The sequence below is a fragment of the Scyliorhinus canicula genome, chromosome 13 (assembly GCF_902713615.1).
Source record: "Scyliorhinus canicula chromosome 13, sScyCan1.1, whole genome shotgun sequence".
In the NCBI taxonomy this organism is placed as follows: Eukaryota; Metazoa; Chordata; class Chondrichthyes; order Carcharhiniformes; family Scyliorhinidae; genus Scyliorhinus; species Scyliorhinus canicula.
Window position 1 is genome coordinate 9,839,265 of NC_052158.1, and position 11,934 is coordinate 9,851,198.

General features: G+C 57.5%; 1 protein-coding gene across 1 annotated transcript in view; it reads right to left on the bottom strand.

Moving 5' to 3' along the window:
• Positions 1-1,472: 1,472 nt before the first annotated feature.
• LOC119976464 (butyrophilin subfamily 2 member A2-like) overlaps positions 1,473-11,934 on the bottom strand; it is an 11,457-nt gene continuing 995 nt past the window's right edge. Inside the window, exons 2-7 of the mRNA XM_038817001.1 lie at positions 11,492-11,518; positions 8,713-8,733; positions 7,535-7,555; positions 5,460-5,486; positions 4,596-4,622; positions 1,473-2,024 (exon numbers count right to left, since the gene is read on the bottom strand). Of these exons, the coding sequence (XP_038672929.1) occupies positions 1,483-2,024; positions 4,596-4,622; positions 5,460-5,486; positions 7,535-7,555; positions 8,713-8,733; positions 11,492-11,518 (665 nt within the window). The 3' untranslated portion in view covers positions 1,473-1,482. The remainder of the gene's footprint in view (positions 2,025-4,595; positions 4,623-5,459; positions 5,487-7,534; positions 7,556-8,712; positions 8,734-11,491; positions 11,519-11,934) is intronic.

Here is an 11,934-nt window from a genome sequence, read left to right on the forward strand (position 1 = left end):
GATCGGGAGCAGGGACCGGGAGCGGGGACCGGGAGCGGGGATCAGAGTGGGACCAGAGCGGGAACCGGGAGCAGAGACCGGGGACCGGGAGCGGAGACCGGGGAGCGGGGCCCGGGAGTGGAGACCGGGAGCGGGGACCGGGAGCGGAGACCGGGAGCGGAGACCGGGAGCGGGGACCGGGAGCGGGGACCGGGAGGGGGGACCGGGAGGGGGGACCGGGAGCGGGGATCAGAGCGGGACCAGAGCGGGAACCGGGAGCAGAGACCGGGGACCGGGCGCGAGACCGGGAGCGGGTACCGGGTGGGACCGCGGGACCGGGGTGGGGACCGGGAGCGGGGACCGGGAGCGGGGACCGGGAGCGGGGACCGGGAGCGGGGACCGGGAGCAGGGACCGGGAGCGGAGACCGGGAGCGGAGACCGGGAGCGGGGATCAGAGCGGGATCAGGAGCGGGACCAGAGCGGGAACCGGGAGCAGAGACCGGGACCGGGAGCGGAGACTGGGAGCGGGGACCGGGAGTGGAGACCGGGAGCGGGGACCGGGAGCAGAGACCGGGAGCGGGGACCGGGAGCGGAGACCGGGAGCAGGGACCGGAGACCGGGAGCGGGGACCGGGAGCGGGGACCGGGAGCGGGGACCGGGAGCAGAGACCGGGAGCGGGGACCGGGAGTGGAGACCGGGAGGGGGACGGGAGCAGAGAGGAGAGGGGACCGGGAGCGGGGACCGGGAGCGGAGACCGGGAGCGGGGACCAGGAGCGGGGACCGGGAGCGGAGACCGGGAGCGGAGACCGGGAGGGGGACCGGGAGCGGGAACCGGGAGCAGAGACCGGGGACCGGGAGCGGAGACCGGGAGCGGGGACCGGGAGCAGGGACCGGGAGCGGAGACCGGGAGTGGGGACCGGGAGCGGGGACCGGGAGCCAGGACAAATCATTCTGGTTATGGGCTAAGTATTTTCCAAGGCACCGGGGGAACTCCCCAGGCCCTGCTTCATAATACTGACAGGGGATCCAAGGGGACAGTACTTCGGGCACTGCTGTACCCACCATGCTGCAGGGTCAGCCGTGAAGTAAAGTTTGAACTTGTAAACATTTGGCAGGGCAGCATGGTGGCGCAGTGGTTAGCACTGCTGCCTCACGGCGCCGAGGTCCCAGGTTCAATCCTGGCCCCGGGTCACTGTATGTGTGGAGTTTGCACATTCTCCCCGTGTTTGTGTGTGTCTCACCCCCCCACAACCCAAAGATGTGTTGGCTAAGTGGGTTGGCCACGCTACATTGCCCCTTTATTGGAAAAAAAAACTATTGGGTACTCTAAATTTATTTGAAATAATTTAGTTAGCAGTGTTTGGTGAGCAGAAACAGATGGATATCTACCCCCTCCCCTGCTACTGCCCTCCCCTAACACGAGAGAGGAATGAGGCGACTAGGGGCCTTCACTGATGCCTACTCCTGACAATCAGCGGTTTTCATTTCATTTCGTTAGTCTGGTCAATGAGAGTTGGGTTGTTTCAGAGGACTGGTCGACTGAAAAATGCTAACTTTCCCAGACTCGGAGAGATTGAAGAAGGGGCAGATTGGGCCCTCGAAGCAGGCGGTGAAACTGTGTAGGTGAGAACGGGTGTCAGCGTTGCAGAACAGAACCTGCCCAGCCTCGTAGTTGACATATATTCCGATCATCTGGAGTTTTCCCTGGAGCGAGATTTCCAGGTGGCTTGTGTCGTTTGCCCAGTACCTTTGGTCATCATGCCCAATAGTCCAGTACCCATTCTCAGGGTTCAAAGCTGGCTCGCCCTTCCTGTCCACTGAGTCCCTGGCTACTCCCAGGTCCCAGCGTAACTGGCTGTCCACTTCCACCATCCAGAAATGCCTGCCGCCAGTGAATTCCTCCTTTCCCAGCACGGATAGCCTGGACACAAATCTCCTGCTCATGTCACTGGGAATCTCCCCTCCTGGAGCACAGCTCGCCGTGGTGTGCTCAGAAGATATCTTGAGGTTTGGATTCGCAGTGTCATCATCCAGGGTGACGTCAACTAAAGGATAAAAATGAACGGGAAAAGTTTAACCTCAGGCACTGGACAGGATTTAGAGCTGTTTAAAAAACGTCGGAATGTTAAAATGAGAGGGAGGGAGCGTCGGCCAAATATATCACACTTAGAACCTCTCGGTGTGTAGTGCAACTCCAATTTACAGCACGGCCCACAGTGAGAAACACCAAGACTCACTTTCAGTTCAATAAGACTCACTCAGAACACAGTGAGACACTAAGACTCACGTAGAACAGTGAGAGACACTAAGACTCACCCAGGACACAATGAGAGACCTTAAGATTCACTCAGAACATAGTGAGAGACCCTAAGATTCACTCAGAACACAGTGAGAGACCCTAAGACTCACTTAGAACACAGTGAGAGACACTAAGACTCACTTAGAACACAGTGAGAGACACTAAGACTCACTCAGAACACAATGAGAGACACTAAGATTCACTCAGAACATAGCAAGAGACTCTAAGACTCACTTAAAACACAGTGAGACCCTAAGACTCACTTAAAACACAGTGAGACCCTAAGACTCACTTAGAACACAGTGAGAGTGCCTAAGACTCAGTCAGATCACATTTCCATTCAAAAGGGAGACTAGAACTAGGGGTTACAAATACAAGGGACGCGATTCTCCGGGCCTTCCCAACATTTTTCCCGACCTCCCGCTATTCCCCCCCCCCCCCCCCCCCCGGCCGCCCCCCGACACGAATCGCTGCCCGCCATTTTTAACAGCGAGCAGCGATTCTCCCCTGGCCGATGGGCCGAATTCCCAGGCCTTTACGGCCGTTTCCACGAATTTCAACACACCTGCTCTCACCATTCGTGGAAACGGCCGCAAAGTGCCGTTCTGCCCAACCATGCCACCGATTGGCACGGCCGCACCACGGCCAAGCCAAGGGTGGCATGGGCCCGCGATCGGTGCCCACCGATCGCGGGCAGCGGGTCCGATTCCCGCGCACTCTTTGTCCCTCCGCCACCCCGCAGGATAAGTCCGCGGGGCGGCTGAGGGGCATGACGGACCGCGCATGCGCGGGTTATACGCATATGCGCGATGACGTCATCCGCGCATGCGCGGGTAGGAGCCGTCCAACCCGCGCATGTGCGGCTGACGTCACCGTGCGCGTCAGCCACCGTGAGTCTTGCCGGCCGGGTTTAGTGAACGTTCGCTAAGCCCGCGCTGCCGTTCTTCCCGGGGCCGCGATGCTAGCCCCGACCGGGGGGGGGGGGGGGGGGTGGGGGGGGGGGGGGGGTGAATCGGGACCCGGGAGGGGGCGCGGAGGCTGCCGTGAAACACGGCAGTCTTGTCCACATTTCCAAGGTGCTTTATGCTATTGACAGCCCTGTCTCTCGTGGTGTAAAATTAGCTGTACAAATGTGGATACTCACAGAGGTGACCACTGGGGTCATTAGCAAGTTATGTCCTTAAATGGAGTAACTATGGCTGAATAATAAGAAATTAACGGTGAGAGTAACTCCACTATAGATAATCCTTCACTAGATCTGTGAAGGGGAGGGTGTGATAGACCTACATAGAAACATACCTCGCGAATATGAGCTGGAGTAGCCCATTCAGCCCTTCGAGGATGGTCCGCCATTCATTATGATCGCGGCTGATCATCGAGTTCAATACCCTGATCCCGCCTTCCCCCCATATCCCTTTAGCCCCAAGAGCTATATCTAACTTCTTAAATTACACAATGTTTTGGCCTCAACTACTTCCTGTGGCGGTGAATTCCACAGATTCACCACTCTCTGGGTGAAGAAATTCCTCCTCACCTCAGTCCTAAAACGTTTACCCCTTAACCTCAAACTATGACCCTCAGTTCTGGACTCCCCCACCGTCGGGAACGTTCTTTCTGAATCTACCCTGTAAAATCCTGTTCGAATTTGTAAGTTTCTATGGGATCCCCCCTCACTTTTCTAAACTCCAATGAATGTAATCCTAACCGACTTAGTCTCCTCATTTGACCTTGTCAGGAAGTTTTAATATTTCCCCGTTATTCTCTTTAGTTACCAACATCCCCGTCACCAGGAACAAAATTGATGATAATTGGTTGGGAAAAAAAACAAGTCGGGGACTATATGTATTTTAAATGTAGCTAACAAACAAGGAAACACTTGAAAAATGCACAAGGTTATCGGGAATGAGCACCGGGGTTGGGAATAATTTAACAGCTCTTTGAAAGAGTGGGAAGCGATGGCCTAGTGGTACCGTCGCTAGACTAGTAATCTGGGGGACCTGGTTCAAATCCCACCACAGTACATGGTGGAGTTTGAAAGTTTAACGATACCCATGAAACCAATATCGATTGCTATAAAACTCCGATTGCCTCACTGGAAATCTGCCGTCCTTACTCCACCTGGTCTGGCCTACATGTGACTCTTAACTGCCCATTACCCTCTGTAGTGTCGCTCAGTTCAAGGGCATGGGTAATAAATACTGGCGTGAATTTATAAAATGGCTGTAAAAATTCTATGAGCCTAAAAAAATGATGCAAATTTTGCAGGCACATTCACACACAATTTAACACGGAGTCACTTGTGAACTGCATATCTTACCTGCATTATCCTTCATCCTCTGGAAGGCTAAAAGGATAAAGGAGAATGAGATTAATTTAGAAGATTCACAGAATCTAAACAGTGCAGAAGGAGGCCATTTGCCCCATTGCGTCTGCACGACCCTCTGATAGAGCACTCTACCTAGGCCCAGTCCCCCGCCCTATTCCCGTAACCCCTCCTAACCTGCACATTTTTGGGTGTGCAGAAATGCACATTTATCATGGCCAATCCACCTAACCTGTACATCTTTGGACTGTGGGAGGAAACCGGAGCACCCGGAGGAAACCCACGCACACAGGGGGAGAATGTGCAACCTCCACACAGACAGTGGAATTTAAGCCGGGTTCTTGGTAATGTGAGGCAGCAGTGCTAGCCACTATGCCACCTTGCCTTCAAATAATTCACTGTACATTTTCTTTTCTGTTATTGGGAAAAATGTCTAAAAGAGGAACAGTTCCTGAAGTTTTAGTCCAATAGATACAGCGACACTGATCTGTCGTTGAAGCATTTGATCAGCTCTACATGGGTTGAATCAGAGGGTGTTTACCTGCTTATCCCAAATTCATATGTTGGCGACAATGACATTGGGCCCAAATCTTCCGAAACACCTTCTAAATTCAGTTTGTTATCGCTGCTAGCTGGAAGGACAAGGGCAGCAGGTACCTGGGAACCCCACCACTTGGGTCAAAATCCTGGAACTCCCTTCCTAACAGCACTCTGGGTGTACCTACACCACATGAATTGCAGCAGTTTAAGAAGGCAGCTCAGCACCACCTCCCCAAGGGCAATTGGGGATGGGCAATAAATGTTGGTCCAGCCAGCCACTCTATATTCTGAAATTGCATAACGACCTCTGGGTCTTACCTGTTACAGAGAGCTGGCGGATCTTGTCTAAAAGGGAAAAGACAACAGTTAGTGAATGGCTTTGCACAGCCGACAATCATGCAGTTTTATACGGAGCTGAAATCGGAGGAGGTCTCCCCTTGTTCCCCTACCTCCTATAATGAGGGACAGAAAGCTGGTCGAAGATCTTTAATAAGTGCGGCGACCTTATATAGGAATTTAAAATTGCGGACAGGATTTGAGAGGGTGGACGTGGTGGTTCCACTTGTGGAAGAGATGTAGATCTCTTGGGCCTTCTTTAACAAGGGGTACCAAGTGATATGGAACAAAGGTGAAAAATGGGGATCTGCCATCATTTCAGTCAGCAGTGAGGGGCTGAATGGTCACCTCCTGTCTCTCTTTGTACCTGTTACCGTGTGGTATCTGGTCACACTCCCTCTCAATGTCGAGTCGGACTGACACACGTCAACACATACCATCCCGCCACCCCCTCCCCCCCACACCAGCACCGCCCCTCCCCTCCCCCCACACCAGCACCACACCCCCTCCCCCCACACCAGCACCACACCCCCCCCCACACCAGCACCGCCCCTCCAACCCACCAGCACCGCCCCTCCAACCCCACACCAGCACCGCCCCTCCCCCCCCACACCAGCACCGCCGCCCCTAGACTCCAGCACCGCCCCTCCCCCCCACACCAGCCCCTCCCCCCTACACTCCAGCACTGTCCCTCCCCCCCACACCAGCACCACATCCCCTCCCCCCACACCAGCACCGCCCCTCCAACCCCACACCAGCACCACCCCTCCCCTCCCCCCCACACCAGCACCGCCCCCCCTCCCCCCACACCAGCACCACACCCCCTCCCCCCACACCAGCACCGCCCCTCCGCTCCCACACCAGCACCGCCCCTCCCCCACACCAGCACCGCCGCCCCTCCCCCCACACCAGCACCGCCGCCCCTCCCACCCCAGCACCGCCCCCCCCCACCCCAGCAGCGCCGCACCTCCCCCCCACACCCCAGCACCGCCCCTCCCCCCACCCCAGCACCGCCCCCCACACCCCAGCACAGCCCCTCCCCCCCACACCCCAGCACCGCCCCTCCCCCCACCCCAGCACTGCCCCTCACCCCCACCCCAGCACTGCCCCTCCCCCCCACACCCCAGCACAGCCCCTCCCCCCCACACCCCAGCACCGCCCCTCCCCTCCACACCCCAGCACCGCCCCTCCCCCCCACACCCCAGCACCGCCGCCCCTCCCCCCACACCAGCACCGCCGCCCCTCCCACCCCAGCACCGCCCCCCCCCCACCCCAGCAGCGCCGCACCTCCCCCCCACACCCCAGCACCGCCCCTCCCCCCACCCCAGCACTGCCCCTCCCCCCCACCCCAGCACTGCCCCTCGCCCCCACACCCCAGCACAGCCCCTCCCCACCACACCCCAGCACCGCCCCTCCCCCCCACACCCCAGCACAGCCCCTCCCCCCACACCCCAGCACAGCCCCTCCCCCCCACACCCCAGCACAGCCCCTCCCCCCCACACCCCAGCACAGCCCCCCACCCCTCCCACACAGCAAATAGTCTCAGAACTCACGAGATATCAAATAAAACAGGATAAACGCTGAAATCAAGATTTCACTTGTTCCTGCTGCCATTAAAATAGTGTTTTAATGAACTAGTTAACCTTGTGTGGTACTGATCATGTGAGGGGGGTGGGGGGTCTGAGACTGGGGTGTGGCATTCAGGTGATGTGGGGGTGAGATTGGGTACAATGTGTCCAGGGTACACAGACAGAATTTAATCCTTGTTTTGAAGTCAAGCATATGTATAATTAACCATTAATCCAATCACATTGTAACCACACCCTCCAGCCAGTAACATCATTGCTGCCCCTCTGCTGGTGAGAAGAGGTAATTACAGCACGACTGGCCATTCGGGCCATCTGTTTTCATCATTGTTGGGTTGAGGGATAAATATTGTGCAGGACCCTCTGGAAACCCCCATCTCAAATTCTTCTTCAGCAGAGTCAGATCTCGTGCATCCCTGAGAGGGCTTGGCTTTAATGTCTCACGCGAAAGACTCAGTTGTAGTTTCTTACCTAGCTCGGCCTGGTGTGTGTCTGGACAAGAAGGAAAGACAACAAAATTACTGAGCAGCAGAGTCTCAAATGTCCTTTCTACAGCCCCCCCCCCCCCCCCCCCACCCCATGCACCAAACACAAACATTCATTCACAAACCGGCAGCCAGGGACAACTGTTTCCCCCACGACAACAGGGTGGAGCCCATTTGGAGTGACATCGCCATCTACTGGACCAGTAACCCACCTCACTCACTCCAATGTCACATGTCAAACTCCGATTTCACGGCTGCCATTTTGCACACAACAAACTCTCACAAACAGCAATCTGCAAATGTCTCCTGTACCCACCCATCTTCCAAAAAACAGCCATGAGCGCTTTCTTTACATTCACTCGAGAGGAGCCTCGGATTAACCCCGCCCCAATTAATCCAGACATAGAACCTCCACAATGCAGAAGGAGGCTATTCGGCCCATCCATTCTGCGCCAACCCTCCAATGGAGTACTCCTCCCGCCTACCCCACCCTATCCCAGTAATCCTGCAACCTAACCTTCACATCTTTGGATACTGAGGGGCAATTGAACATGGCCAATCCACCTAACCTGCACTTCTTTGGACTGTGGGAGGAAACCGGAGCACCCGGAGGAAACCCACGCAGACACGGGGAGAACAGGCAGACCCCGCACAGACAGTCACCCAAGGGTAGAATTGAACCCGGGTCCCTGGGGCTGTGAGGCAGCAGTGCTAACCACTGTGTCACCCTTCCTATTGCAACCACACCCTCCTGACACTCCCTCAGTACCTGCACTGGGAGGGGTCAGCCTGGGGTATGTGCTGACGGCTCTGGAGTGAGACTTGAGAGGAGTGAGAGTGCTATCCAATGTGCATGCCTGTCACCCTGCCCGCAGCTGCTGCAACGGGCCCAGGTACGGGCACAGAGCCCCCCTGCCCAAGGAGGTAGGCTCGCTGGCCGCAGGGATGTTGAGTTTGAAGGGAGTGGGTTTAGCCGAGAGCCTGTGATTCCTGCCAGAAGAAGCTTCACGATTCATCAGCATATTCACATAGATTCAGACTCAACCCTACTCCCTACTTGGATAAGAGACTGGGGGAAAATTCCCGATTGGGTTACGCTGAACACAATCCAGAAAGATAAACCCCCTTCCGTATTTATGACAATCCTTTAGCTCGAGATCTTACCCAACTCCTTTGCGAGAAACACTGAAAAAAAGGAAAGAAGAAAATTAAAATCAAACCGAGAGAAACCATTTCTACAATTTGACTCTCGCACACTGTGGGGGGGCGTGGGAACTTAGTAAACCACCCCCCCCCCCCTCAAAATCCTTAACACAGAGATTCCCAGAGAAGATCTTACGCCAGAGGAGGAACCATTCTGACTCCCTTGCCCTCATCTGGATAACCCTTCCCCTCAATGCCATTCCCCTTCCCACCAGACCCCATCACCCTCACTGAGTGATCCTTCCCCAGCCAACCAGACCCCATCACCCTCACTGAGTGATCCTTCCCCTGCCAACCAGACCCCATCACCCTCACTGGGTGATCCTTCCCCTGCCCACCAGACCCCATCACCCTCACTGGGTGATCCTTCCCCTGCCAACCAGATCCCATCACCCTCACTGGGTGATCCTTCCCCTGCCAACCAGATCCCATCACCCTCACTGGGTGATCCTTCCCCTGCCAACCAGATCCCATCACCCTCACTGGGTGATCCTTCCCCTGCCCACCAGACCCCATCACCCTCACTGAGTGATCCTTCCCCTGCCAACCAGATCCCATCACCCTCACTGGGTGATCCTTCCCCTGCCCACCAGACCCCATCACCCTCACTGAGTGATCCTTCCCCTCCCCACCAGACCCCATCACCCTCACTGGGTGATCCTTCCCCTCCCCACCAGACCCCATCACCCTCACTGGGTGATCCTTCCCCTCCCCACCAGACCCCATCACCCTCACTGGGTGATCCTTCCCCTGCCTGTAATTCTAGCTCTGTCTGTCTGTCTGTCTGCCTGAGTCTCGAGCTCTGTCTGTGCCGCAGTCTGTCTGTAGCTCCAGCTTCGTCTGTCTGTCCGTCTACCCGAGGTTCTAGCTTGGTCTGCCTGCCTGTATCTCTGTCTGTCTGCCCATGTCTCTGGCTAGGTCTGTCTGTATCTGTCTGCCTGCGACTCTGGCTCCGCCTGTCTGTCTGCGACTCTGGCTCTGCCTGTCGGCCTGCGGCTCTGGCTCCGCCTGTCTGTCTGCGGCTCCGGCTCCACCTGTCTGTCTGCGGTTCTGGCTCTGCCAGTCTGTCTGAGGCTCTGGCTCCGCCTGTCTGTCTGTGGCCCCGCCTGTCTGTCTGCGGTTCTGGCTCCGCCAGTCTGTCTGCGGCTCTGCCTGTCTGTCTGCGGCTCTGGCTCCGCCTGTCTGTCTGCGACTCTGGTTCCGCCTGTCTGTCTGCGGTTCTGGCTCCGCCTGTCTGTCTGCGGCTCCGCCTGTCTGTCTGCGGCTCTGGCTCCGCCTGTCTGTCTGCGGTTCTGGCTCCACCTGTCTGTCTGCGGTTCTGGCTCCGCCTGTCTGTCTGCGGTTCTGGTTCCGCCTGTCTGTCTGCGGCTCTGGCTCCGCCTGTCTGTCTGCGGTTCTGGCTCCGCCTGTCTGTCTGCGGCTCCGCCTGTCTGTCTGCGGCTCTGGCTCCGCCTGTCTGTCTGATGCTCTGGTTCCGCCTGTCTGTCTGCGGCTCCGGCTCCACCTATCTGTCTGCGACTCTGGTTCCGCCTGTCTGTCTGCGACTCTGGTTCCGCCTGTCTGTCTGCGGCTCTGGCTCTGCCTGTCTGTCTGCGGCTCTGGCTCTGCCTGTCTGTCTGCGATTCTGGCTCTGCCTGTCTGTCTGTTTGTCTGTCTGTCCGCCTGTGGCTCTGGCTCCACCTGTCTGTCTGGGGCCCTGGCTCTGCCTGTCTGCCTGTGGTTCTGGCTCTGCCTGTCTGCCTGTGGTTCTGGCTCCGCCTGTCTGCCTGTGTGTCTGGCTCTGCCTGTCTGCCTGTGGTTCTGGCTCCGCCTGTCTGACTGCGGTTCTGGCTCCGCCTGTCTGCCTGCGGCTCTGGCACCGCCTGTCTGCCTGTGGTTCTGGCTCCGCCTGTCTGACTGCGGTTCTGGCTCCGCCTGTCTGACTGCGGTTCTGGCTCCGCCTGTCTGCCTGCGGCTCTGGCTCCACCTGTCGGCCTGCGGGTCTGACTCCGCCTGTCTGCCTGCAGGTCTGGCTCCGCCTGTCTGCCTGCAGGTCTGGCTCCACCTGTCTGCCTGCGGGTCTGGCTCCACCTGTCTGCCTGCGGGTCTGGCTCTGCCTGTCTGCCTGCGGGTATGGCTCCGCCTGTCTGCCTGCGGGTCTGGCTCCGCCTGTCGGTCTGGGGCCCTGGCTCCGCCTGTCTGCCTGCGGGTCTGGCTCCGCCTGTCGGCCTGCGGGTCTGGCTCCGCCTGTCGGCCTGCGGGTCTGGCTCCGCCTGTCGGCCTGCGGGTCTGGCTCCGCCTGTCGGCCTGCGGGTCTGGCTCCGCCTGTCGGCCTGCGGTTCTGGCTCCACCTGTCGGCCTGCGGGTCTGGCTCCGCCTGTCGGACTGCGGTTCTGGCTCCACCTGTCGGCCTGCGGGTCTGGCTCCACCTGTCTGACTGCGGCTCTGGCTCCACCTGTTGGCCTGCGGGTCTGGCTCCGCCTGTCTGTCTAGGGCCCTGGCTCCGCCTGTCTGTCCCTTTGCCTGCAGCTCTCTAGCTCTCTCTCTCTCGCCTTAGAACCACAGACAGATTAGGGCACAGAAAAACATCATTCAGCCCTTCACGCCTGTGTCAACCATTACAAAGCGTAAAAGGAAACTAGCCACTTATTTTCATCCCACTTTCCAGCCCTGGATCTGTGGCCTTCCAGGTCACCGCACTTATTCCAGGTCACAGATATCCCAACCGTGACTTGCGAACATTCTGGAAATCTTTACTCACCGTTCCGAGTCTTTGCTTCCTGATAGACTGAAATAGAAAACAGTCAGAAATCACTACATGTCCACAATTCATTCAGGCAAAACTTCTGTTCCCAATGCAATAGCTAAAGATTCTGGCACAGGCAACATTTTCCAGTTTTTAGGCAGCACCGTGTAAAGCCTCCCCTGCTTAGTCCCAACATCAACATACAGATCCAGTCAATAATCCAGTCCCAGAGGGGGAAAGGACAGTGTCTGACCCACTGTCCCACTCAGAGGGGGAAAGGACAGTGTCTGACCCACTGTCCCACCCAGAGGGGGAAAGGACAGTGTCTGACCCACTGTCCCACCCAGAGGGGGAAAGGACAGTGTCTGACCCACTGTCCCACCCAGAGAGGGAAAGGACAGTGTCTGACCCACTGTCCCACCCAGAGAGGGAAAGGACAGTGTCTGACCCCCACCCAG